At 35.3% G+C, this 27,686-nt stretch overlaps 3 protein-coding genes across 5 annotated transcripts; 1 reads left to right on the top strand and 2 right to left on the bottom strand.

Annotated features, from left to right (window-relative positions):
• Nucleotides 1–310: 310 nt before the first annotated feature.
• Nucleotides 311–5,139, top strand: LOC119067101 (partitioning defective 6 homolog gamma). Its single transcript, XM_037169867.1, has 5 exons — nucleotides 311–627; nucleotides 1,944–2,169; nucleotides 2,223–2,448; nucleotides 2,514–2,682; nucleotides 2,742–5,139. The coding sequence occupies exons 1-5, from the start codon at nucleotides 565–567 to the stop codon at nucleotides 3,003–3,005; spliced, it is 948 nt and encodes a 315-aa protein (XP_037025762.1). The 5' UTR covers nucleotides 311–564; the 3' UTR covers nucleotides 3,006–5,139.
• Nucleotides 5,140–14,601: 9,462 nt separating this feature from the next.
• Nucleotides 14,602–26,867, bottom strand: LOC119066835. Of its 3 annotated transcripts, none has more exons than XR_005085812.1 (12): nucleotides 26,767–26,867; nucleotides 20,633–20,841; nucleotides 20,349–20,559; nucleotides 19,967–20,051; nucleotides 19,624–19,898; nucleotides 19,469–19,563; nucleotides 19,282–19,404; nucleotides 19,026–19,197; nucleotides 18,819–18,953; nucleotides 18,621–18,758; nucleotides 18,305–18,528; nucleotides 14,721–14,849 (listed from the first exon to the last, which is right to left on the bottom strand). XR_005085812.1 is itself a non-coding variant. In XM_037169501.1 (11 exons), the coding sequence occupies exons 2-11, from the start codon at nucleotides 20,776–20,778 to the stop codon at nucleotides 14,664–14,666; spliced, it is 1,566 nt and encodes a 521-aa protein (XP_037025396.1). In that variant the 5' UTR covers nucleotides 20,779–20,841; nucleotides 26,767–26,867; the 3' UTR covers nucleotides 14,602–14,663. The 3 variants fall into 3 exon arrangements, 1 of the variants encoding a protein (XP_037025396.1); XR_005085814.1 differs by having other exon boundaries at nucleotides 14,774–14,849; nucleotides 18,309–18,528; XM_037169501.1 differs by lacking the exon at nucleotides 18,305–18,528 and having other exon boundaries at nucleotides 14,602–14,849.
• LOC119067070 lies at nucleotides 15,415–17,088 on the bottom strand. The gene is made up of 2 exons (XM_037169807.1): nucleotides 16,190–17,088; nucleotides 15,415–16,049 (listed from the first exon to the last, which is right to left on the bottom strand). Exons 1-2 carry the CDS (start codon nucleotides 16,856–16,858, stop codon nucleotides 15,672–15,674), a joined length of 1,047 nt encoding a protein of 348 aa, XP_037025702.1. The 5' UTR covers nucleotides 16,859–17,088; the 3' UTR covers nucleotides 15,415–15,671.
• Nucleotides 26,868–27,686: the final 819 nt, after the last annotated feature.

The raw sequence follows: 27,686 nt of genomic DNA, 5'->3' as shown, positions 1-27,686 counted from the left end.
TGACAGTATAGGTTTCTTCAAAGCAACGATTAAGCCGAACAAAATGAGCCGAACACGAACCGATGTCATCCATAACCATAACCACCACTTATTTTTCTTTGTTATTTTGACAATTGCATTTTTAATAGTGTTGAGGTTATGGCTCTATCGATGATAAATATGTTCGAAGTTTTGTCATAACATGTTCCTTCAGAACCTTAGGAATAATTGTCTGCAAAGGAATACGCAACGAACTTAGCTTAAAGTATAAAAAAATCGTTAAGTTCGACCAATATTTAACGAAACCGTTCCACGACTGTCAGTTTCTGAACGTCTTCCCATCACACGTCATTTTCACAACTTATTTTTTCCGTACAAAAATGACTTATCTCGTCAGTATAAAATAATTTTTTTTTGTTTTTAATTATTTTATTTAAGTTTTATTATGATTGTGTATCGAAAATATTGTTTATTTTGTACCAGTTGAACAGTGAACGAATTATTTATCGTAACAAAAGTGTAATTTGGTATTAAATTGAGTGAAAATTTGTCTTTTTCGTTGAAACAAAACTGGACTCTAAGAAAATGTCGAAAACCAAAATCATTCATCCCCGAATTGATAATGAAACAATCGAGATCAAATCAAAGGTAAGCAACGGCTTTGAAGGTGAAATGTTTCCTGAAAACGAAGTCGTCTACGCTATTTCGGTTAACGAGCCAGGCTGTTAATTACTACAAATTGTGTTAAAAGTAACTTTTCAATGGAAATGCAACTGGTGCATTAATTCAATAGATCCATTCCAGTTACGCTTCTTTGTTGCACTTTTTGCTTCACTAAAAGAAAGTTAATGGAAAAACATTGATTTTTTCCGAGAGTATTTCATTGATCAAAACGACATCGGTTTGAAAATCTAATGTTAGACCCATTGATGAACAAATTGAGTTTCTAGAGTTTTATTTTTCATTGTAGGGAGATAACAATGTGTAATGCGATGCGTAATTGTAATGTAATGTCAACAGGTTGTAATAATTTTCTTCCAGCACTTGTTTCATTTTTTATCGACAGCGGTAATAGTTGATGACCTGTGGCTGGGTAGTTTCATTTCGCCGCTTAGTTCTCGTTTTCGGCATAAGACAAGTTCGACTTCATGAAGTAAAAGATTTTCCATCAATCTGACGAAAGTATTCAGATCATAAAAGCACAAACTCGACTAATTATACAAGTGACATGCTTGTCGTCTGTGAAAGATTAATTTAATTAGGCGAAATAATCAAACTGATACGATGATTGTTTACTGTGAAGGTTGATTGTTTGATTAATGTACTACCTTGTTTATGCGCCGTGCTATTTTTAAACAAACAAATTTTTCCCAATCATGTGGCGCCTGAAACATTTTATTTTCTGACTAACAAAATGAAATATTCTTGGAAAAAATGACTTGCCAACAAAGTTATTTCACTTCAATCGGAAATATTTGGAATTTATTCGCGACTTGTTTTGTGCTAGAAGATTTGTGATAGAAATTGAAGGAATGTGCGGGGGCAACAAAAAGTCTGAATATTTTGACTAGAGCCGGTTTCTGAAGAGTAATGTTACTTCATGAGCTTCTGGGACAGTGCGTGCAGACTGTGCACAGAGACCAGCTCTTCCTGTATCAATACCATTGTACCACTGTCTAAAGAATCCTCTCTTGCTATACATTAGAACTGAGATTTGTTGATGAAATTTAATGGAATGGTATTAGTAACTGATGGATGAGCGGTATTTTACCTAGGCGCCCGAGTCCTAGGGATACATTAGTTCTTTTTACCTTAAAAATGCAATTTATCAAGAACAGCCCAGATCACAACATTTTTGATTTTCAACCACCCAGGTCAGAAAATTTTGGTCGAGCAGCCCCTGGTTTTAAGTCCTCGTTTAGAGTAATTTTAGCAAACATTTTGGTTTCATTGTAAAATTTCAGTTCGACGCTGAATTCCGCCGCTGGTCAATGAAACGTTCCGAAACCCGTGTGTTTGACGATTTTCATAAACAAGTGGAAAAATTGCATCAAATGAAAAATCTACAATTTCTCATATCGTACATCGATCCGCGGGACAATGATCTGCTTCCGATTAACAACGATGACAATTTCATCAGGGCTATTTCAACAGCAAAACCGATTCTAAGACTTATTATCCAAAGGAAAGGTAATGTAGATAGATTGGTTTGTTTGGGCCGTTGATTGGATTTATTTGTTTAGGTGACAGTCTGGAAGAAATGACCGGATATGGAACGATGAAACCACGGAATATTATCAGCAGTATTTTAGGTCAAACGCCAGTAAAATCGAAGTCCTTAGCAATATCGAATCCGCACGATTTTCGTCAAGTTTCAGCCATTATCGACGTTGACATTGTACCAGAAACGTGCCGTCGAGTTAAACTTATCAAACATGGCAGCGAAAAGCCACTCGGATTTTATATACGGTAAGTCGTTGGACTATTCCACCATCATCAAAATTATGGTTTGTGTAAAACTGAAATGTTTACAGTGATGGTACGTCCTTTCGTGTAACGGCAAATGGACTGGAGAAACAACCAGGAATATTTATTTCACGTCTCGTGCCTGGTGGTTTGGCTGAAAGTACAGGTCTATTAGCAGTTAATGACGAAGTTATGGAAGTGAATGGAATTGAAGTAGCCGGCAAAACGCTTGACCAGGTAAGTTATCGGACAGCGTCTCTCGTTTCCAAACACTTTTTAATGTCTCTGTTTCACAGGTGACCGATATGATGGTAGCAAATAGTTCCAATTTGATAATCACCGTTAAGCCGGCTAATCAACGAACATTGGCCACACCGCGACGAGGATCGTTTTCGCGGAACAGCCAGGTATCGAGTGGTTCGCAGCAATCACAACACACCAACAATACAAACACTTCCGATGAAATCGATCAGGATGATCAAGACGAAGTGGTCGATCTAACAGGTACATTGGACGATAATAGTTTGATAAACAAGAAGGACGGTGTATTGCATTTGTGAACAATTCAACAATCGATTTTCATTTCATTTTCTATTCATTTTTTTTCTTACTCACATTTTTCGTTTGTTTGCCGCTTTCAAAGTGTTTAAGTGCGGTCAGGAGTCATAATTTTCTTGTTGTTGCTTTTGTTTTCGAAAAATCGAGAGTTAAAGAGTCATAAAGTCGCGCTGAAAGTAAATATCAAATCAAAGAATTAGAAACGGGAAAAGGAAATTGAAAGCAAGACATATCAGTTAAATGAATGACGCTACTTAAAAATAAAATAAAGTCGCTGCGCTCGCAATTGGTTCAGGAGAAATGGCTTATGTTTTGTCGAATAATTTAGAGTGAAATAAAAATCGTCGTACAGTCCGGAACACGATTTATCGGGGAGCTAATGTTGAAAGAAATTGAAGAAGAAATTTTCGGAGAGAACCTACTGTTATTTCAATCAACTTTCCTACTGGTGTATGCAAAAAATTACAATAGCTCCTGTCATACAAAATGCTGGGTAGTCCAGTATGTGGCCAATTCGGGCCTGAAAAGAGAATGCGCGAGTGGGACTCATTAATATTTCATTTATGACGAAAGTACTCGTATTTCCACTGCCATGAAAATACAGGATCTGGGTTTAAATTTGAACGATTCTTCTGTAAATGTGTAGTGTAGTTTCGAGTGCAAACATCAGCTGATTGATTCAGAGAGAATCACAGGAATCATGAGAATCACGGGAATCATGAGAATCACGGGAATCATGAGAATCACGGGAATCATGAGAATCACGGGAATCATGAGAATCACTGTAATCATCAGAATCATATGAAACAAGCTAAAGCTTTTGAATTATTTGGAAAATCCCAAAACTCTTATAAGTTATGTTTGTCCCACTTATCATTGGTTCGAAGACCAAGCTACCCGTACCCATGGACTTATTTTTCGTAAACATTTTACCGAATTTTCCTTGATTTTTCCAAATTTCTCTAAAATGGTGAAATTAAGGAAAACATTTAAAATATAAGAAAACGAGAAAATTTTAGAAAATATTTAAAAATGTTTTCCTGACAAGTTATTGTTCAACAAAGGTTTTTCCTGATTTCACCTTCTGAGCGTTCTTAATAATGCCCAAATGTTGCCGAAATTTTATCGGACTCAAAGTGAGGAAAAATCATTCTAATTGTCAATGAAAATCATCGAAATTAATTAGTATCCGGAAAATACCGGAATAGTCCTGAAATCAAGAAAATTTCTGAGAATCAGAATAATAGGGGCTTTCAGAGGCATTTAACCCTCGACGTCATTTTAATACTGGAGCATTAGAATTTTTTTTAAATGATAACAGCAAAGGGCCATTAGAATTGTTGCTAGAACCTGGAAATTTCTAGAAACATTCCAGTGTCTACCTCCTTCCAACAGTAAAGATATTAAACAGTAAATTGGATGGGAGCTCTTTCTCTCGGCTCGGGATTAATATTCTACAATCGTCTCGTCAAAGAACGATTTGATAGACGTAGGATAGTATAAGTCGGCTGATTTCATTAAGAGAGGGTATGCACATAGGCTGTTGTCGTTGTGTTTATTACTGGAAGTAACTGTAATGCATCGTCCTACATGCTGTCGATTCCAGCTAGAAAAATAGAGGGAAAATCTGGTTTCTAAATGGTTTGCGTTCAGGGTAAACTCTTTATTAATAAAATTACCTACGAGACCTTACTCAACCTTAAATAGCTCGTGGATCACCATATAGCGCTTGAATATGTTACATTCTTTTTTGTAATCGATAAACGAATGACTAGACGTGTACAAAAGGATTCATTGTTCTGATTGTCCCAGTAAGTACATAAACCATAATTCATTTTCTCTGAACTAATGCTGCAAGTGATGATGACAAAAGACTTTCGTGTTACTTAATTCTTCGTTATAATATTTAAGAAAGTAGTGCCTTCTCACTATCAATCAATAGAATTGTATTTGATATTTTAGAACTGTTAGATAATCACTCAGAATCAAAGCAATGCTATAAATAGAAAATAAGTTTTGAAAAATAACAATAAATTTGGGGAATATGTTGCCCAATATCTTTAATTAATTTCAGTGAAATAAACCTAATCCAAACCTAATATGTGAACCGTCCGATATGAAATATAGTGAGGAAGAAAAAAATTTACTTTGGTGCAACATATTCAGAAATTAATTTAAATGAAATGAAAGAAAACATTCCATTGTGTCTTGTAGCATGTATACTTAAGGGTACGAGTTAATTAAATTCCTATACTATAAAAAATATGACCAACATTCCGATTCTTTTAATCACTGTGTCGTGGAAATTTCAGTTGTTACACAATGAGCTTAAACTTAAACAAGAAGAAATGAAAATTTTGTCAAAAAAAAAGTTGTGAACGAAAAAAAAATTATTTTATGTAATCTGTCTTCGACATTTCGTCCCGTCCCAACAACCACAATATTATTATTATATTAATTACAGTATATATCGTATATCGTAGTAGTATTATTTTATTATAATAAAAATCAAATTATCGGAAATTAATTCAAATCTGAGTACTTAACTTTATATATACTTTCGACATATAATTTTATTAAATGAAAAGAACAACACACTGCATGGAATAAAAAATAAAATAAAAATGTTAATTTGTGATTCATACTTAAACGTCAAGTTTGTTTTATTTAATTTAAATTTTCCATAAATATGCAGCGAAACAACTACTGAACGTGACAGTAGTTGCTAACAATTATTTGCATATCAGACGGTGAATTTAATTTTTCTTCCACTTAAATCAACTTGATCGCAAAATTTTTTGGTCTTCATTTAAATAAAAAAAAGGAAATTTTTTGGAAAGTTTCATCATTCCACTCAAATTTATGCACGAATTCCACAAGTGCCACGGTGCGGTTGAATCAAATTTTATTAACATAACGAGAATGCACTTTTGATAATTTTGGATATTGTTAATCGGCTCGGAGCCATAAAAAATTCAATCTTCTATCCTTACCATTCGGTGCGCCGTAACCCAGGGCACCTGAGTCTACGGAATGAGCGATTGGGTTTGTAATCGATTGGGATTCCAATAGTGAAAAAGATAAAAATAAATTGGTCCCACGACCCCGAGTGTAAGGGAAGCTGGTTAAGGATTGATAAGATTAACAAATTACGATTTTGAAGTTGACTGCTTGAGGATTGACGCGTTATACTTGTTGTAATTAGACATCATAATAGATGGATATGTCTATGGCTAATCACAAAAAAAAACATTTTTGAAGAAGATCTGTACGACCATTCATAACTGTTTAAAGAGAGGTAAGTGCTATTCGCCAAAGTATGATAAAGTGGCTATTCAATACAATGTGCAGAAAACCGCATGTTGGTCTGGAAATTGTAATACGAAGCCCTTTTGAGGCAAAATATAATTGGAAAGTAACTACTGACTTGTGTTGTATCCAGGGCCTATTTGCAACACATGCCCTACTTTTAATTTTGGTGCCAATAGTCTCTTTATAATACTGTGGCTAATGGAACCGGGTGCCAATAGTCTCTTTATAATTCTGTGGCTAGTGGCACCGGGTGCCAATAGTCTCTTTATTATACTAATGCTAATCGCACTCGGTGTCATTAGCCACAGAATTATAAAGACACGATTGGCACCTGGTGCCATTAGCGACAGTATTATAAAGAGACTATTGGCACCCGGTGCCTTTAGCCACTGTATAATAAAAAGAAATAGAATATTCGTTTAATTCTGTGTATAAGAATAAGAAGCGATTTTGATTGCATTGCATCGCGCTTCATCCATATGGTCACTTCATAAAATTACCTATATTGGTTTACTAAAATGAAAGCAAAATAAAAAGATCGAGTCTGGTTTTTGACAATTGACATTCAATTGTCAAAGACCAGACTCGATCATTTTATTTTGCGTTCACCTTACTACGACGAGCATTTGTATTTCTATGAAAACAGTATATATATAGGAACTGGATCAGCTCGTTTTTAGCGGAACGTTGCGCTTCTACAGCATTAGTTTCAACATATGTTTTCACATCAGCCTCGGATTCAACTAAATTCACAGTAAAATCTTTACTTTTCATCTTTTTATCCCTTGGTATGCAATTTTGACAGTACGAAAACAACCGACCGTCATCCACAGAAGCAAACATAACCGCAATTTAAACAAATTTGTTTATTAAAACTTCAAAGTGAGGTTGTGTCGGCTTCTCTGTGGATGACGATTGACATTTTGAACGGCCTTGGAAGAAACCTCATTATTCCATCGCTGACATTTGAACACGCAATTCCACGAAATTACATGAACATTTCGTAAGCAAATCCTGATGCATATATCATTCCATTCGTCGCGTCGTATGGTTTATGTTAAATATTTAAATTTTATTATCACGCATCAAACAGAACAATCAAATGGCAGTTCTGAATTGTAGCCCTCTGCAGAAACACACGAACAAGATGGATGAGAAGAAGGCAAAACATTCGATTGAAAAATCGTTATCTAAAGTCACACTTATCGGACAGGCAACGGGATTGCAGTGTTTTTCTGTTAATGCAGAATCACTAGAAGCGACAAGTGGTATCAGCAGAGAAAATAAAATATTTTTGTTGTTGAGTCTTACATTTTTGATAGTGGAGGTCATTCTAATGGCTTTTGACGTATATTTACGACATGCGAAACAACGTGTTAAAGGCGCCAGGACATCGCAAATGATACAATTGATAGTATATAGTCTATTAATTATAGTCGTTTCCGTCTCAATCTTGAACAATTTTCTGTTTCGAGAAAAATCGAAAAAGATTTTTAGAAATTGTTTTCGAATTAACGAAATACTTTCGTCTCTCAGTCAGCCGGCTGACTATACATCCTTTGAACGGGAATTTAAAATGACGATGGTAAGACTATTTTCCGGATGGATTTTATCGAATATTTCTTTTATGGCTGTCATGCATTATGTTCGACATAACTTACTTGTGGGTGTGATTGCAGTTTATTCATACTTTATGATAACGGTTCTAGTTAGTTACTGGACACTGCTGATTCGCTTGATCGGCGAAAATCTCAAATTTATTAAAGAATGTCTGTTTTATTTGCACAAGCGACACGAACTGTTCAGTTCCCACCCGGAAACATTTAATTCGGATTTAAGAATTCGAAGGACCCAAGAGATCTACAACTTCGTTGGAAAACTGAAAAAAATGTACGCACTGGTTCATGATTCCACTTCACTCTTGAATGATTTGATTGGAATACCGATCTGCGTGTTCATGGTATTCTTAGCCACGTCTAATATATCCGGCGGATACAAGCTCTTCTTAGCGATCTGTGGAGAGATTTCGTCTATGAGCATAACTAGTAAAAAACAGAACTTTTTTTTGTTTAAGTGTTGGTCCTTGATGTTCTCTTTGCAGTTCCACTATGTTCGATGTATACATGCGGTATTGCACTTGTTACATTGGTATTTTCATGCAATTCAGCCTATAACACCGTTAATGAGATTCTGGGTCAAGTACACAAATTTGAGTTCAACAAATGGGAACGAGACGCTGGTCTTTCGACGATTACCTTAGAATTTGCGTGTCAAATTGATCAACGACCCATTGAATTCAAGGTCGGTGGATTTTATTCTTTAACGCAGCCACTGTTGACCACTGTAAGTAAGATATAATAGACACAAACGCGTCAACAGACGATAGTGTGTACATGCAACTATAAAGCTAGAGAGCTGCAGGTAAAGGACAATATAAAGTTTGAACCATGTTCTCCTCAAAAATTGCAGATTACCACTGTAATTTTTACTTATGTCATGTTATTGGTACAATTTCATTTACCTTCCAACTAGACAAAGTGAGTGATCAAAAAAAAAGTTCAAAAATTGAATTAAAATAAATTCGAAAATCTTGCAGACTAACTCTACATTGGAAATAATTGTTAAGGCTTGCTCTCAACAAACAGCAGCTCTTAGCCGGTTACACCTTGAAAACACATCACTGACGTTGATTCTCCGTTGGACGTTGCCAGAACAAAATCTTTTACTTAAAAAAAATGCACAGACATTACATTGGGTAAATTGTGTAAAAATTGCAACAGCTGGTGTTCATGCTATTGTCTACATCAGTAGCGTATTAACCTGTTTATTCACCCACGCATAAGTGAGAATGAGGAAACCGACAAATACTCTATTGATATAATAGCATGAACACCAGGTGTTGCAAATTATGCATTCCAATCAAATTTGCCCAATGTAGTTATTCCATTCAATTATTTCGAAAGGAATCTTCAACAAAAAATAAATTTCATTTAAAACGAAAGTCCGTTAAAATACGCTTTGAAGACAAATTATTTCCCATATTCTTGGAGTTAAAGCTCAAAACACACGAGGCATCGAAATTTAGTTTAGACATAGCACTGCTTCTAGCACGAACACTAATTTTTGCAACGACAAAAAGCCTCCAAATTTTCAAATATGTGTGAGTGTGTGAGTGTGTTTTAATTCACACCGCCAATTAACCAAATTCTTCCGATTCAAAAAATCGGAAATCATTAGGAAAAAGAACAATAGATGTCGCTATTGTTCTTTTTCCGAAGGAAATCCGATTTTTAAATCGGAAGAATTCGGTTAAGAAATCATGATATGAACTTTTCGACCGTTTCGACCAAAATTTTCTTTAACACGTTTTCGATGCCTCATGTGTTTTGAGCTTTAAGCATTTCCGAAAATGCCCGACCCGACCCATTTATTATTAGATTTGGTGTGGTTGAATTCGGCACTTTGACCATCATTTTAATATACATTCTCTACTACAGTGGTGTCGTGATTAACGACATGAAGTGAAAACTGTGGCATTGCTACCACTCTAGCACGCAACTCTATGAAATAACATAAAAATTTCGTAAACGAATCCTGATGCTTATCTAATTCCATTTGTTTGAATTTCATTAAATATTCACAATTCAATAAATAATCGTTCCATCAATAAAACGAAGAAAACAATTGTTCGGTATTATGTTAAATGAATTTTTTCATACGGCTAGCCTACCTTTAGGCAATATATCAATTAACACCTAACTTTCGTCAGAGATTATTTGCATACTTCGAGGCGTGGACACGTTAAGCCAGTGGTTTAGACTGCACTTGGTATTATGATAGGCCGTAAAAGGCTGTTAGTGAGGTCTCCAAACAAATCAACTCAAATTATTATTACTTCTTACGACCAATACATTAGGGGTCCCAATGTCAAAAGTAAAGGGACTCATAATGTCAAAAGAAGCAAAGTTGATTTTCGTGTTAGTGGTGTGTGTGATGTAATTTTTCAATGAATTTCGGGTCATAATTCCTCTATTTTCACGATATTTCGCGGTTTGATTGTTTAATAAACTTGTTGATTATTTAATAAAATGCTTGGATTTTGAGGGATTCTTTTGAAAAACAGCCTACCGAAATCGGACGTATTTTCCAGTGGACCTGTTTGAATGTGCCTAGAAAGGACTTCGACCATAGATACAAAAACCACCTTCAAAAAAATTCTTCGAAGCTTATACGGCTGGTGAAAGGCACTGCCGAACTGGCTCAAAAAAGCCCTTCAGGCGTTATATGATTTTTTTTAAAGGCCATTTGTCCATCCAAAAACCAAAAGACCCTTCGGGAATCACCCGAACGCCCATAGGACCAGTCCGGCACTGGTGAAAGTTTATCAAAAACCGAAACACTTTTCTTACAAAAATTTCTCCAGTTGCACGAGCCGTACAGGGTCGTGTGGGCTGTCATTTGAAAGGTAATCACATGTACTATTGAGCCGAATGGGGCCTTACTGGTTTTAACATTCATCCACACTGAAATATGTGCAGTTGAAGTTTTCAGCCGAAGACTTGCGTTAAATTCTCGAGAAATTTTTGTAAGAACAGTCACCAACCGCATAAGCTTCAAAGAATTTTTTTGAAAGTGGTTTTGGTATCTACCGGGGTCGAAGTCCTTTCTAGGTACATACAAAAAAGTCCATTGGAAAATGCGTCCGATTTCGGTAGGCTGTTTTTCAAAAGAATCCCTCGATACTTTTAAAGTATTTTGGATGCATCACACATTTGCGCAGGGATTTAAGAGGCCGAATGTTCATTTTTCTTATAATCCACAAGTACATTTTTTCGGCCGAAATTGAATTTTTTTTTACCTCAAAAGTATTACTAAAAGACATCACTCTTCTTATTTTTAACTGTAAACTATATTTTTAACAAAATAGCAGCATGTATTTTTAAAAATTATCTCGTTTTTTACATCTTAAAATTTTTTGTATGGAAAAAGTCAATTTTTCTTTGAGTCTTTTTCGAGGGATGCCGGGATGGCCATTTCATCATGTCATCAAAAATGAAAGGGCGCAGCATAAACTACAATTATAGAAGTCGGCATCAAATGGCCATCCGGGCTACGGATGTTATGTGCAATTCTTAGTAAAATTTCTCAAATTTATGACACACGTACTTATATCCTTTTCTTATCGTCTTTTATCATGATAATTACAACAAAAATGATGTTGTTTTACGAAGAAAAAATGGTGATAGCGAATCATAATAAAAATGAAATTTGACTAAACGGTGGTCGATTAATCTTTCTTTATCATGCCACAAATTTGAAATGGTATTTTTAGGTTGACCTCTGACTCGATAGTAAGTCTTAACTCAATCTTCTAGGACATTTAACAAAAAGGAGTTTACTGGATTTGGCAGGATATTTTTGGAAAAACATTTTCTTATATTTTCTTGAATTATCTCCTGTTTTCCTTGATTTTTCCATGTTTCCACATATTTAACATATAGAAATGCTTATGGAACAGTGGAACGAAGGAATAAAGCGGAACGAATGAGAACGTAGAACGTACTTAAAATGCTATATTTGGAAACTATATATATAAAACTATATTTGGAAAAATGTAGGGAAAATTAAAGAAATGTATTCCCACAAATAAGTCACTGTCTTTAAGTTTAGGTTTTTAGGCCTAATTTTTTCAATATTCTCTCCGACTTCATCCATTATAATTCATATACAAGACAAGGATGTCATAGTGGAATAATTCTACGGATATTCCACCCTTGTCTTGTTATATGCAATTTTATGGATTGAAAAACAGGGGCGCCGACTTGTGTTTTGGTTGTTGGGTGCGAGATCTCTGTACAGTGATTTTCACGATAGCGAATCTAGCAACTTAATTTAATATCAAGAGAAAGTGCAAGACCTGGTTCTCAGTGATTTGTAAATCTAACAGAGAAATATGTATTCTCCCATCGTAGTAATAATATAGTCGAGAAATGTAAAGCTAAGAACAAACTATAACAAAAGGGCGCATGAGTACGTACAGAGGGTTTCCTTTAAGAAATTGCCTGTCTAAACCGAACTAAAAACTCAAGTTTTCCAGCAGAACGTCATAAAATAAGGCTACATTCGTCCAAATAGATAGGGTTCGCCAAGAAAACTAAAATGAAGTGATCGTATTGCAATCAAGATTGAGTCAATAATGTCTAAGTCGTACTTGTAGAACATACTTCTTCATGAAAATATTACGGAATAACTACATTCACTTACTTTTGTTCAAGCCTTCTTTTGACAATCTAGCTTCATTTTATATAATATTTTGGTGGAAAATTTGAGTTGAAATTTCCGGTTTTTCGTATAGCCGGCTCATCTCTATTCTGGACATGTATATCGACATTAGAGAAAAATTGCTCGTATGCATGCTTTCCATTTTTTATGCAACTGTCGACTAATGGTCGGAGTGGTTCAGGTAAAGTAAAACTTGAATCGGAATCTCATTTACCTGATCTTAACAGGGTGGCTTCCGGTTAAAGAAAATGAAACTGACCTGAAAAAATCAGGTTGGCTCGAAAGTAGTTTCAGGTTGACTTCCATTTTGACAACAAGTCAAAAAGTTAACATTTCAGGTTTCAGCTTATACTTACAAGTCGTACTCGTACCCAATCCAGGTCGCCCTCGCCCTGACCAAAAGTCCTGACATACTATTTCTTTTTCATGCTTGCTATGGGAACCGAAAGTAAAAATGTCAATTTTGAGGGGCGAAAGTAAACATTTTTCTTCTTTCGGTTCCCATAGCAAGCATGAAGAACTCAATACGTCACATGGAAAAGTACTTTCGAACCTTTGTCCTTGTGATGACTATTTCTACAAAAGTATTTTTCATAGCCTTTGTCATATTCCTCGTATGATTTTATTTTTAAACATATCGTCTGTAATATAGATGACTATTTCTGCACGTTTCTTCTCGGTTCTACATTAGGAAAGTGCTGAAGTGGAACACCAAGCTAAGACAAAACTAATACAAAAACTCCAATTCCAGACAACTCACACAGAAACGTTATTATTATTGCTTGTGAAGGTCCGAAAAATGTCTGAAGGCTTTTTTTGTTTCAATTGAGAAACAGTGGCAATAATATTAGTTTATTTAATTAAGAAAAATATCAAATATCTGTTGGGTGCTACGCACCCAACGAATCTTGGTGTCGGGTGCTTGAGCACCCAACGCCACCTAGAAGTCGGCGCCCCTGGAAAAAAGGGACCGTGGATCGGAATTGTACTTCGTACGGTAGATAGAAACTGAACTAATTTTCGTTTTAAAGTTCAAAATTTATTGAAAATGTAGAATTACAGTGCGCATAAAGTACAATCATAAAATTTTGCATTTACAAATATAGTTTTTGTTTGTTTGTTTTCTAAATTTTTTAAACCTATAAACAGCAAATATACTCTTCGTTTTCTTTAGTACAATATAGACAATAGAAAAATTTTGTTTCTTTTAAATCTCTTCGCTCCTATAAATATTAAGTTTTACAAAAAGTGTATAAACTTTGCACATTTGAATTTAAATTTAAACTTAGTTACACTCATTATCATGTTTTTATTAATAAAGCTTTTTCACGGATTTTATCGACGTTGATTTTTCTATTAGTTTTTGATTGCATTAAAATAGTATATTTTATTATATAGAACTAGCGCTGCAATACACGTACATTAAACAGACAAAAATATCTCAAATTTTCAAATACTTTTTTTTTGTTTGTTTTCTTCGAGGGGTGACGCACTTCCATTTAATCCATTTAATCCATTAAATCCATTAAATCCATTTAATCCATTTAATCCATTTAATCCAAAAAAAAATTTTTAGTTTTACCGAAATAATTAGGCTACCGACCTGAAAAATTTGTAAAGTAATTGCGAAAAATAGATTTGCACGATCCCCAGCTCGTTTAAGTACTCGTGAGGTATAGGAAAATTTTTTTTGTGAAAAATGGTATTAAATTTATTTAATCCATTTAATCCATTTAATCCACTTTACACCAAAAACTCCTAAAAGTGGATTTTTTCGCTTTTTAACATTGTAGTATGAGTTGTAGTACGTGGTTCGATCAAAATCAACAATTTTTAAGACTTTTACAGTATTTGGTAAAATGAACTTTTTTCCTATTTAATCCATTTAATCCAATTTTTATTCCATTTAATCCATTTAATCCATTAAATCCATTAAATCCATTTAATCCATTTAATCCATTTAATCCATTTAATCCATTTAATCCATTTAATCTAGAAGTGAGTTACCCCTCGGTTTTCTTTTTCATAAATTTTAGTTTTCAATAAACATTTTTTGTTTGTTTTGCTTAAAATTCTACCAGTGGGCGATTATCAGTCTCTTTAAGTTCGAATGTTGCTGAAACTGACAAACTTTTTTCTGTCGTTTCGGTACAAGGACTAAGTTTCAAAGATTTTGTACTGCATTGAAATTGTTGGTCATCGGTTGTTGCTAATGATTCGATAGGAGGAGCAGATGGTTGAATCCGTTGATCCTGAATCAAAATAACGAAATTAGAAAAATTAAATGTGAAAAGGTTTCTTAGTGACGAAAATGGACATGATAGTGTCGTAAATTGTAATGCGTGCGGGTTTTTCTTTTTGTTACTGATGTTTCAATTTTTTGTTAAAAGCAAAGAAGGTAGATTGAGCATCGACCTTCACCCCACAATAATTTCTTCAATTAGAGCGATCTTAGTTAAATTTGACTGTTTACTTTGACTTCATTTGACGGGATGGTTAAGTAAATGATCTGGGTCCGACAAATCTACATGAAATCTTTCTAGCGACTATATCGCACTGGTAACGTCCTAAAGTTCATTCACAACCTTCATAATTTAGATAGTTGGAGTTGCAGTGTGTTTGGTGGCTGTAACGATGTACATACTGAATGAATTCATGTGACGGATACATTTTTGTGCATTTGTCTAGCCTTGATTTAAGTGGGCAGACTAGGTGTGAAGTAGGCTATATATTGAAAAATTGGTTTTAAAATTAGGGAACGTCCATAAAGGACGTCCGCGATTTTTATGAATTTTTTGATACCCCCTCCCCCCCCTGTCACAATATGTCCGATTTACCATACCCCCTCCCCCCCTGAAGGACGTCCACAAAAAATTCGAAATTGATTCAAATCAAAATTTTATTTAATAAAAACACATCTTCCACAAAACACAATTTACACATCTTCCGACCACTCGTTGTACAAGCAAGTTTCGACAGGCATAACAATATTCCCGTTTGTTGTCTCTTCTTGAGGAATATCAAGACCATCCAGGTCTAGATCTTCCTTTCGATGCCATTCAGCGTCTTCCATTTCATCGTCGTAGTTTATAATTGCCAGGGCTTCCCGCGCTCGAACAGCAGCAATACGCTTCGGTCGCAATTTTCTGATTACAGTTTCGTTCTCGCGCTTGTGTTTTGCATAAACGGACGGGAACTGTTGTTACATGACGTTTTCCTTCTTGAGTGTTAGACCTTCGTGGCAGTAGCCTAAGGTACGTAGCGGCTCTTGAAATCTGGAAACCCTCATCATTCAACTTTTCTTTAAGTTCAGTCAACGTCCTAATTGACCGAAACATATCCTCACGCCGCTTATCATGAGACGCAGACCCGTGTATCGCAATAGCAATTATCGTCTTCAGCAGCTCTGGTTGTTCAACTTCTAATCGAGGTCGGCCAGTAGAATTTCGAATCTTTAAATTTAAAAAGGTTTTCATTACAACAACAGAATGCCAGACATTGACTGAGGGCAATGCTTGTGTGTGTAGTTTTGTTACAAGAGAACACAACCTACTCACAGAATATTGATGTCTTAACACAAATGGGAACTCACCTTTAACGCTTTCTTGACGTCCGGATTACTGTCGCATATTTTGGATAATTTTGCCTTAAAATTGTGACGACTTTTACGTTTCCTGAACATATCACGTCGTTTTACACAAAGCTTCTTCTGGAGAGATGATAGTTTCTCGCGTTTCTTTTTCAGTTCGGCTCGCATATCACTCGTGAAAAGGCCACTTTCCTTCCTTTTTGACAATGCCACAATTTCAGCTGTTAGGCAAGCAGATTCTTGCTGCAATTTTAATTGGGCTGGGGTCCGATCGTTTGCCTTGTTGTGGAATGTCGACTTGGTTTCTTTAGTATTTCCGTGACTCGGAGGATGACTTGGAGTTACGTCCACTGCTAATTCTTCAAAAGAATTCGATAAATTCAATATTTCGCCAGTATTATTTTGCGGATTCGAGTCTGTCTGCTCATTAGAATTTAATTGGACGGATGCATTGCTTTTGGAGTTCCACAAATGAAATAAATTCGCTTTTGATTTTAGCGATTTCTCTTTGTATTCCACTATTTTCTTGGAAACTAGCTCAGAATAATTTTTTTGTTTCTTTATTTCGTTCCATACTTTGGAAACATCGCACTGATGTTGCTGTTTTGTTTTTAACGGATACGCTTTCGAAAACGCATCCAATAACGATTTAAATAAGGAGTATTTATCCATATTTTCAAACTTAAAAAATATTTTTCACTGACGTCCAATCTAAATTGAACACATGTCACGAAGTCAAACAATTAGAACTTAAACAATAGATCGAAATGTGTGCAATTACTCGGTTGACCTTTACCGACTATAACGTCTCGTACGATAAGAAAAAAAAAATAAAATAAGTGGACGTCCAAACTTTTTTTTGACCCCCTCCCCCCCTGTTTTAGTGGTCACATTTTGTCCGATTTTCAGAAACCCCCCCTCCCCCCCTAAGCGCGGACGTCCTTTATGGACGTTCCCTTAATGTAGACCATTTAATGAAAATCTGTTCCAGCAATTAGATGAGCAATATGTTTATCTATCTCTAAAAAATGAAAAACGATTTACAATAAGCAACAGTTGGAAGAAAACCGATTTCCAAAATATGAACGTCGCTTAAAGTTAGGCTATGCAATATTTTTTTGGAAATCGGTTTTCTTCCAACTGTTGCTTATTGTAAATCGTTTTTCATTTTTTAGAGATAGATAAACATATTGCTCATCTAATTGCTGGAACAGATTTTCATTAAATGGTCTACATTAATTTTAAAACCAATTTTTCAATATATAGCCTACTTCACACCTAGTCTGCCCTCTTAAACAAGATACCGATTAAGCGCCTAACTTTCCTCAGCGAGAATTTGCATACTTTTAGGTGTGGTTCGGAAGTCACGTTGAGCCGGTGGTCCTGCGCTTACAGCCGTAAAAGGTTGTTTGGGAGGTCGATTTACGAACAAATCAAGTCAAATCAAGTGACTAGAACCTTTACCCAGAACTTTATCGCGCAGGTGTCAGGTCTTGGTGGGGATTCGTGTCCGGAGTCACATTGTTTTTTGTTGATTTTGCGATTTTTATTCTTTTTGCCACATTTGTTGATCTTTTGCGCTGCCAACGTTGGAGGTCTGACTTAGTTACCGACCTGCTTCATAAAAAATCCAAATTGGTATAGAACTAAAGGTGTTGGAGCCAAATGACGCATGGAATTTTTTTTTGTTTTGTTGGAAGGTCTCCCGAGCCTGTTAAGTTGAACGATCGAGAATTGCACTTGTCAGGCACAACAGACCTTCCAACAAAAAAAAAATATTTTTCAACGACTTTCTTGGCTCTACTTTGACACCAATCGTAGAACAGTTGCTTTTCACTTTACAAAATCTAACTGTATTACCCCATCCAGAGAGGCATTAAAAGGCACGAGTGCTCTCTGGGTCTGTAAGAAAATTCCACAGCAACAACCGAACCATTTCTCTTTCTGTAGACTCTATTTTCGATAGTTTTATTGCCCACTCGAGCCGAGCCATTTTCCTAATTTTTCGAGACTTGTGAGTGAAGGTCGTTAACAATTTTGATTTAGGTTGTGGATGTATGGATGCAGTTTTCAATCATTATAATGCGGAACAAATTCAAAAATTAACTTACGTCGAACTTACTTAGCGTTAAGGAACTAGCGTTCAATATAGCATTTAGAAGCTCTAAACAACATCCATATTATGTGCATTTTGGTGCAAACACAGTAAATAATTGGTGCTAGTGCGTATAACAACATCAACAGCAACATTTGTTTAGTTAATTTATCGTAATGGAACATTGCGATTAGGCAGCGACTGTGTAAGTTTACTCGTGTATTGTGCTGTATATTTTTGGATTTGTCTGTGAAGCAATTTCGGTTTAGATTTCGGAAGAAGTGCAATTAAAGTGTCATAGTCCGCTCTCGCATAATAAAATTTAAATCGATCACTTACCAAAGGTGATAGGCACGGCTCTTGTGATTCCATTGGGCAATTACTTTTATGATTCGATTTGCTAGTATAATTGTTATCTTCAGCGTCCGATGTTTCGCCGGCACAATATTTACATCTCATTTTTGAGTCATCTCCCACCTATAATGGTTTTCAATGAGGGTACATCCGAAATCATTTTACCATAATTTTCCTGCCTACCTTCACTGATTTTGTGATAATACACAGAGCAATGAATGAAATGACGAATAATGAAACGGGAACACACACGGCAATCAAAAGTTCACGCCACGTTTTATCCAAATCAAATCGAAGAACGACGAATGCTGGATTGTGCTGAAAGAGAAATTTTCGTTTTTGATTTCAATAATTTTTGCGAAATGACGTCCGAGCAGTTGCGTTTTTTACTTTATTGTAGAAACACCGAAATCTCGATTGGGCTGTATTATTATCGCCATCTCGGCCATACATGGCAACGAATTCATTGCATTCACCCCGTAATGTGTTAACGCATCCTTCGAGATTGATGAACAATTTACTGGTGTTGTATATCGTCACACTTGACTGTTTCGGTAAAAATCTGAAAATTAGGCGATCAATCAAGAGATACCTTTTTGAGAGGCTTGGTTGAAGATCAACGGCCCGAACCGCGTAAGACACTTACATTTCGTTGGGATCCAATACTTCGTTACTGTTTTCGTATATTTTCCAAAATTGAGTAAAATTCATGTAAGGATGAGGTAATTCTGATTGTTTCAATAAAGTCCCATTTAAGCAGTCAGTGGCTCTGTTAAAAAAATCAAAAGATGGTAAATTGCCGCAGCACAACATCTCTTATTAAAATCGGTAACCTTAGTTTGTCGCCGTCCCTAATAACGTCGTGACAACTCGTCAGCAAAACTCCCATATTTTCATCCCAAATTTTTTTCGGTGTACTAAGCCGCACCTGAAATCAAGAGCGCACTTTGACAACTAATCACTCAAGGAAAATTGATTTTCTCAGTACCCCAGAATCCTTTCCTCTCGCTTCATTGTAACCATACCCGATATCACATTCTGCTGTAACTAAATTATCGTCTTGCATGATGAGAACGTTCACTGCGGTTGTGATCTTTGGACAGTATCGATCGCAAGAAAAGGCTTTTCGGATTTTGGTGCATTTCGAATTTACGCATTCGAAAAATCCATTCAATTTCAGATTGTCCTTTTCAGCGTCTATAACGACACCACCATCGGCCTTGTGATGACAAAGATATAATTCGGACATATTTTTGCAATGTCCTTTAACGGTGAAATAAAGTGGAATTAGATTTCGCTTTTGGTTCATTCTCTTTTCCGGGAAGGCTTACCTAAAGAACAATTGAACACTCCACTCAAAACGGCACATTCGGTTCCATTGTTACAATTGAATTTTTTTATTGCTTCTGGTTTTACCTGAAAATTTGAATTTTAACGGTCTTTAATAGACACAAACTATCGGTTATCTGTCGCTGAATTGTCATCACAAACTCTAAGTTGAATTTTATTTCGATCTGACTCATTTGACCTTTCACAGACGGCACATATGCCTAATTTTTCAGTCTGTCAACTCTTTTGATAAACATATTGATTAAAAATCTTTTACGTCATTTGTTGTAACACACATTTTGCCATAAAAAACCACACGAGTCAGATGTCATGACTAATTTCTGTTATAAAAATGTAGGGTGAAAATGTCTGTCTTATCCATACCTGAGGACATCCTGTCGTTGCTATGCGAGTACAATTTTCCAATTGAATATCCGTTCCATTACGTCGCACAGTTGCATGGATTTGAGTACAAAAACCTCCTGTTTTCGTTAAACACCATTCACCACAAGAAGCCCACGGACAATTGTTGGCGATTGTTGTATTAACAGTTTGACACATAACTGGGGTATCTTCGAAGCCAGACTGAAATGCCCTAGATTGTACAATATTAAAGAGGTGTCAATGAAATTCACTGCAGTATTCTTCGGACTGGTGTATCTTCATACTTATACGACGGAAGATAGATGGCGACACTGAGGTAGACGATAGAAACACAGGACAAAACAATGGTAAGTTGGCATAGACAAATTGAACCACATATTCGTTTGTCCTGTTCAGGTATTAATCTTGGCTTGTTTTTCCGTCGTCCCATTTATTGAGGAAGTTGATTTTGAATTCGTTGATGCAATTCCAATCGATGTAATTAAAAGTTAATCTGGAAAAAAGTTTTTTTTTAAATATTTTTGCAGCAATTAGTGTAGATGTTCCGAAAAGAAAATCATTTAAAGCTTAGAGGGAATCTTTTACTTCATTTATTTTAACACCCCCACATTCGCTGAGAATAAGAATGCGTTCTAACTACACGGCACACAATTTCGAATTATACAGCGTATAGCCACCATACTCTGTATATTCACTGCATCATCCACCAACATTTGACTGACCTATTTATTCAGGAAAATTGAAAAATTACAACAAAAAAAACTCCAAACTAGAGACGTAATCTGTTCCCCAACAAATAACAATGCGAATTCGTTTTTATTATGATAAATGTCCCATCGTAACGTAAATGTCAATCACGTTTCTACTAACGTTTTTCTTAAAATAAAATTATTATTTTTTCGAGGGAATTGAAACGTCTACATTCACCGAGACATTACCACTATGTATCACTATGATACACTCTTTTAACATTTTATATATTTTGACTCGACATATTTAGCATTTCCCAGAAAATTGTCACATAAATCATACTTCTCGCCTCTATAATTCAGTTCTTTGCAACGACCGAGCAAAAAAAATATTATTTTGTTTCCAATGTAACTTCTTGGAATGGAAACAAATTGGAAAATTATTGTAATTTTCATAATGCTATACAATTTGGAATCGTTTTTCTTTTCTTTAATAGACTTGCGGTTTAGTTGATGCAACTATAGAGAATGCGGCCTCTGTTTATGTTCTTAAATAATAAAGTTTCACTCCTTCTTCTCTCTAAGGACATTCTATTAAATGAAGGAATCTAAGATCTTCCTGGATTTTTTATTTTTATTCAGATGGTCAGACAAAACCATGTTGAACATTATTGTCGCGCTCATTATAATACGGCATATGGCAATTATTATTTATGTATAAATTTCATGATACCATTATCGATCCGTCGAACCAAATTATTCATCAAAATATATGATTTTACGGATCCTCGGTTTTTTTTTGTAAAAATATATTTACATCAGATAAGTACGTACATCAGATTAAATGTTATATATACGTGATACGAGCCAATAAAAAAATTGGAAATCTAAAAATATGAATAGGACGAATAGACTTTGCACACTGTTGGTAGTCATGCTGAAGGTTTTGAGAACCGATAAAAGGCACGTTGGATTCGTGGTATAAAATCTTGACATTGATATGCTACAGTTTGTTCACATTAAGAAAATACAATTTGAGGTTTTTTGGAGTTTTGAAAGTTTTCGATGTTTCTAGTCAATTAAGTGCTTCCCAGTCTATATTCTGGCGCAAAATTTGAATTCGATCACAAATTGAAAACGCCTAATTGACTGGAAACAACGCAGACTTTTAAAACTCTAAAAACCCTCAAATTGTGCTTAGAACTAAAAAAAACCTCACTGCAATGTAGTGTTACATGGAGTGAAGGATTTGTCACGTGACCCTTTCTTGCTACAAGTTGGATCCTATTAAAGTTGCGTTATACCAATTATCACGTTAAAGAACAGACGCAGCGCAAAAAAAAAAATTGAAAAACGACCCGTACGAAACACCTATTCGTATCAAAAGCCTTTAATGTGAAACTCTTCATTTCTCTTACTTCATTTTCTTCTCTGCTGAAAAACTATTCTTCCTTTTAAATCACTTACATTATCCACTCTTTGCCTTGTTATCATATACAATTAAATTGCCGGAGGCAATATAGACAGCCCCGTACGAAGTCAAATTTCATAAATTCCTATTTAAACAGCTATATACCGCTATATTTACCTATATTTCACTGTAAATAAACATTTCACAGAGGAATATGCTATTGTATAGCTCTATATGCCTGTATATAGCTCAATATAGCTGTATATAGGTATATATAGATGTCCATATATGTAATCCCTGAAACCCCTCACACTTAACACATTATTTCCATGTTAACAGAAACTCTCTAAGCATCATTTTTCCCACTTTATATAACTTTTAATAAAATCCAATATGGCCGCCGGCAGCCATTTTGTTAGGAGACCGGAAATAGTACCGACGCTTTACATCGTTAATACCTTTCAAACAAAAAAAAATTCATGAAATTCGGTCAAAATTTACTCGAGATATTGACAAAATACTCCACGTTCACTGTACGGCCGAGTAGCCAGATAAGAGCTCACTCCAAGAGACCTAGCTCACGCTCCGGAGAACATAATTTCATAAACTTTTTTTTCCCTGATTGGTACGGTCAATACCTATCTAATTAAGCTAAAACGAACGAAATATGTTCAAATTTGGCCGACCTACAAGCAAAAACTGCTTGCCGCCTTGTGCCTGTTTCACACCAAGGGGTCTAACTCACAAGTCGGTCATCCGATTTCCATAAACTTTTTTTTTGTCGATCGGTATTGTAAATACCTTTTATTTGACGTATCATTTACGAGTATAGCGTTTAAATGTCCGGAGATATCTTCGAAAAACCGTAAAGCACTTATTGAGCCCCAGCTCAGGAGGGGTCAATCCAAAATCACTCATCTTCGAACTTAGCCTGTCCTTTGACATTACCAAACGGGGAAAAAAAGAATTTTCAAAATCGGATGCGTTTTACTCAAGTTACAGACAGACGGAGGGACGGACGGACGGACGGACATTTTTTTCTTGCTGATTTGGCATCTCTGGACAACCACAATAGGTTTCCCCTTACTCAGGGAGTCCAATTCGACGTGTTACAAACGTATGCGTAAACCCATAAGACCCCAGTACTTCGTACGGGTCTAAAAATGATCATGGCCCAGCTGGTCCGTAATGCGTTAAAGTAGCACGTATTTCGCTGACGTTAATTTTGATGTTGAAAATATTTCCGATAAATTTATACACACGAACTACAAAGCACAATACTTGACTCGCCAAATAAAATGTTAGAAACATTCAATAACATCTATTGCCCTCGAAAGCATGTCAATGAGGGACAATTTTTGGGAAAATATCCTTTAATTTTCCTAAATTTTTTACAGACTTTTCCAAAGTTCCAAAAATATTTTCTTTGGGAAAATTACGAAAAATGTGAGAAAATTGAAGAAAATATGGGAAAATGAGAATCTGAAAATAGTCCCTAGTGACATTGTATGATAAACATTTGAAACCCAGTTGAACAGTATACATGCTGTGTTTGTTGCATTGTGATATTGTGACTAGCTACCAGTTAGGTGAGTTAGGGTAACCGTGGTGTAGATCTATTTTTCCAATAAAAGTATTAGACTGACATTGCCAATCTGTTTTGGCTGATTCTATTCGCACGCGCGTACGAATAGCCATTTCACAGTGGACTTGACAACGCGCACGCGCGTGCGAATATCCATTCCACACTGTCTTAGACTATTAAATAGCTAATTTCACATTGGATTTGACTATTCGCACTCGCGTACAAATAGTCAAAACAACGAATACTGGCTATTCGTACGCAAAAAGGACTGCCTTTGCGCCATGCAAAAATCATATTTGTTTTTTTCATAAGCAGTCCTTTTTGAGTACGAATAGCCAATACCCATAAGATTACAAAAGAGTGCAACCAACGGAATAAAACGGCTGTAACTGTAGTTGTAAAACGATTTTGAGTGTGTCGGAATGAAATAGCGAATGGTTTTTGCCACTGTTTCGATCTGCGAGAAGTATTGACTATGTACGTCTTTCGACGTTTTGCATTAAAATGCTGTTCAAAAATACCACTTCTCATCAGGCCATGGGGACAGTGGCAAGGAAATGACAAACCTATAGGAAGTAGGTCATACCTTTGTACATGTACATCTTCAGCGAATCATAAACGGAAATGTTAGTTCATTTTCGTATGAAAATAAACTTCCAAACCATTTCATCACCAAACATGCTATTACATGCGGGAATGTGGTGGGCTACCACTTAAGCCGGGTTTTAACAAACATAATACAAGTACAAGTGTTGTGCAAGAACAAATGAAGTCACACTTCATATGCTAACACTTGTAAATGTGAGAGTTTGATTCTATACATAAAACATCTAAATGTTTTTCTGTAATTGGTTCGGTTGGAATCGTTAACTAAAAAGAACAGGAGCGAAGTTCTTCTCAATATAAATCACCACCCTTCGTTATTTAGTAGAATTCGAAATCCTGAAGTGTCAGTCGAATAATTTCGAAAGATTTTCTTTTATTGAATGTCAATTTTGAGGTTTTGGACATTTTATATCGAAAAATATTTTCTTCCTATTTCACTCTTTTCTTTTCCACTTAAAACAACTTCAGGTCTATACAATCACTGGTGTACGAGTACGGCTGCATACAGCTTTGAGTTAATCCAACCGCGCTAAAGAATCCAATCCAGATCTTTCAAACTTATAATACTTATCACATTTTTCCTTTCGTTCAATTCAGTATTCGCTCTCAGACTACAATCGCTAAACCGAACTGGTGTGCATACAGCATACGTTATTTTGCACCAGCTGGTCCCATTTGGAATTGTATGTGACCAGCTGGTGCAAAATAACGTATGCACACCAGTTCGGTTTAGCGATTGTACTATCAGTTCTCCTTCCTTTCAAAGCTGTTGAAAATGTGTATGTACAATCATCCGATTGCAACTGGAGGAGACTTTGTTTTCAACAACAGAACTAAATCTAAGAAATTTGTCTTCTATAATAAAAATGCTTGATTTGAGGTTTGAAAAAATTCATCATTTTGATTTAGTATAAATCACGGGCGTCCGAATAGTCAAATCCAATGGCTATTCGCACGCCCGTGCGAATAGTCTACCACAGTGATCTGTTTTATCTTGAACGCCCTCACAATTTATATCAAATTAATCTAAAAATAGATAGTAATAAACGAACGTTATTAGTTTTTGGTTGTGCGTTAAAAATGATTCCATTTGCCAATATTTTCATGAAATCCCACAAGAAACAATCGTGAAATATAATTTTCCATATGAACATGAGTGCGTTTACAAAACCTCTAGGTCCTGTGAGCCGACATTAGACCGCACTTGGCTTAAAATTTTATTGATCCTTTTAAATCTAAACGTAATTTCACACAGATTATAACGCAGTTTCGATTCTTTTACTGTTCTGATTACCAGAAGTGTAAAATTGATTCACTTAGAAGAGTTTAATATAATGATTTATGAGATGAACGTTAGCTCATTTACTCATCTCACAATTGTGTGGAAACTGTTTAAATTAGACTAAAATGCCCCATTGCATTTCAGTGCTTGTGTACGTTCCTTTTTTTGTTTCTTTTAGCATAAAACATCAATTGACTTTTGTTATTTCGAATTTGTAGGAAGATTGTTTTGAAACCACAATCAAATTCGTATTTTTGGTATCAGACGATATCCCCAAAGAGATATGGATTTCTTCAAAAGCGAACTAATTATAATTGTAGTCTACCATAATGTATTTTCTACTCTAATTAAACTTCCTCAAAAGCTGAACAAATTAGTTCACAAATTACACTAGTGAACTTGTTGCACCTACACGCCTTTTTTCCGCTTCATCAACCAATAACAAAAATAACGAAATTATTGATCACCAAAGTAAATAAAAAAAATCGTAAAGGCTCCTTCCATCTATATTTACATTGACTAAAGGGCAACCACAATGTCAAACATTTCATTGCACTTGTATCACTTCTACCATGTTATACATGGTATGGGGAGCAAACGGATTGTCAAAAAAAAAATTGTTTAATTATTGAATGAATCACATTTTCTTACAAATATTGAAATCCTTCGGAATTTCCTTTTTTTCGTGTTCAGTAATTCACATGGCAAAGTTTTTTGTTGTAATTGTGGTATCATGCAATGGTTTTTCTTCAAATTTATTAGTTTATTCGCAAATATGTACTCGGGGTCAACTTTCGTTTGTAGTATATTGACGAAAACATAAAAAAATTACAAAAATATTTTACCTAAAAATTTATTAAAATTCTCTCACAACAACTTAATGTCCTCAAGCCGATCGTTCACTCCAAAAGCTCCATCACAAACTGAATATTCTGAGTAACAATTTTTGATATGATTCAGGAAATCGTCCCTATCGAAATGTATTTTTGTGCTAATTGTGTGGATACTTTTCCGTGCCTTTACATTTGTTCTACATCGAAAGAAATGAGAGAACGATCAGACAATTACTTGAGTATATTACAACATTTCGACTGGAAAACGTCCCCTCTGATTTGTTCTAATAGATCTTTAATGTAGCCCCAAAAATGTATTAAACATTGCTACACAGCGAATCGATTATTTTTATTATTTTTTTGTTTAATTTTTAACTTTCATTGACGACGTTAAGCAGACATGGTACCTAATAATTGGCAACACTGTCCATCTTTCGTCTTTGCATCGCTTGCGTTCGTATATTGTGTACGCATGTCTAATAATTATCCATTCAGAAAACGTAACACTACTCTCTAGTAGGAAGACAGATAGAATAATGGAATAGAGAGAACGATAATCCTTTAAACGAATTCGTATTTTGATAGGAAAAATGAAAATAGAACAACATATGTTCCACTGAACCTGTTCGATTTCCTAACATAAAATTTTCATGAATCATCAACTTTGTCGACAACCATCCCAGCTATTATAATGTTATAGTCAGACTTCTAACAAAAAATTGTGAAATACAAAACTAAAGGTTCTACTGACATGGTCCAACTTGTGCTTAGGTCTAGGTTTAGGAAAAGAACTGATAGTAGAAATTAAAATTATTTGGTAGTTGGTAGTATACTACAACAATAATAGTTGAAAGTCGTCAGAAATGCAACCGACTATAGTTATTTGTTCAACGAGCGAAGAAAAGTTGGAAATTGCATTTCAATGGTGTTTT

The sequence above is a fragment of the Bradysia coprophila genome, chromosome II (genome assembly GCF_014529535.1).
Source record: "Bradysia coprophila strain Holo2 chromosome II, BU_Bcop_v1, whole genome shotgun sequence".
NCBI lineage: Eukaryota > Metazoa > Arthropoda > Insecta > Diptera > Sciaridae > Bradysia > Bradysia coprophila.
Note: the sequence above shows the minus strand (reverse complement) of the source record. Positions and strands in the feature narration are given on the sequence as shown.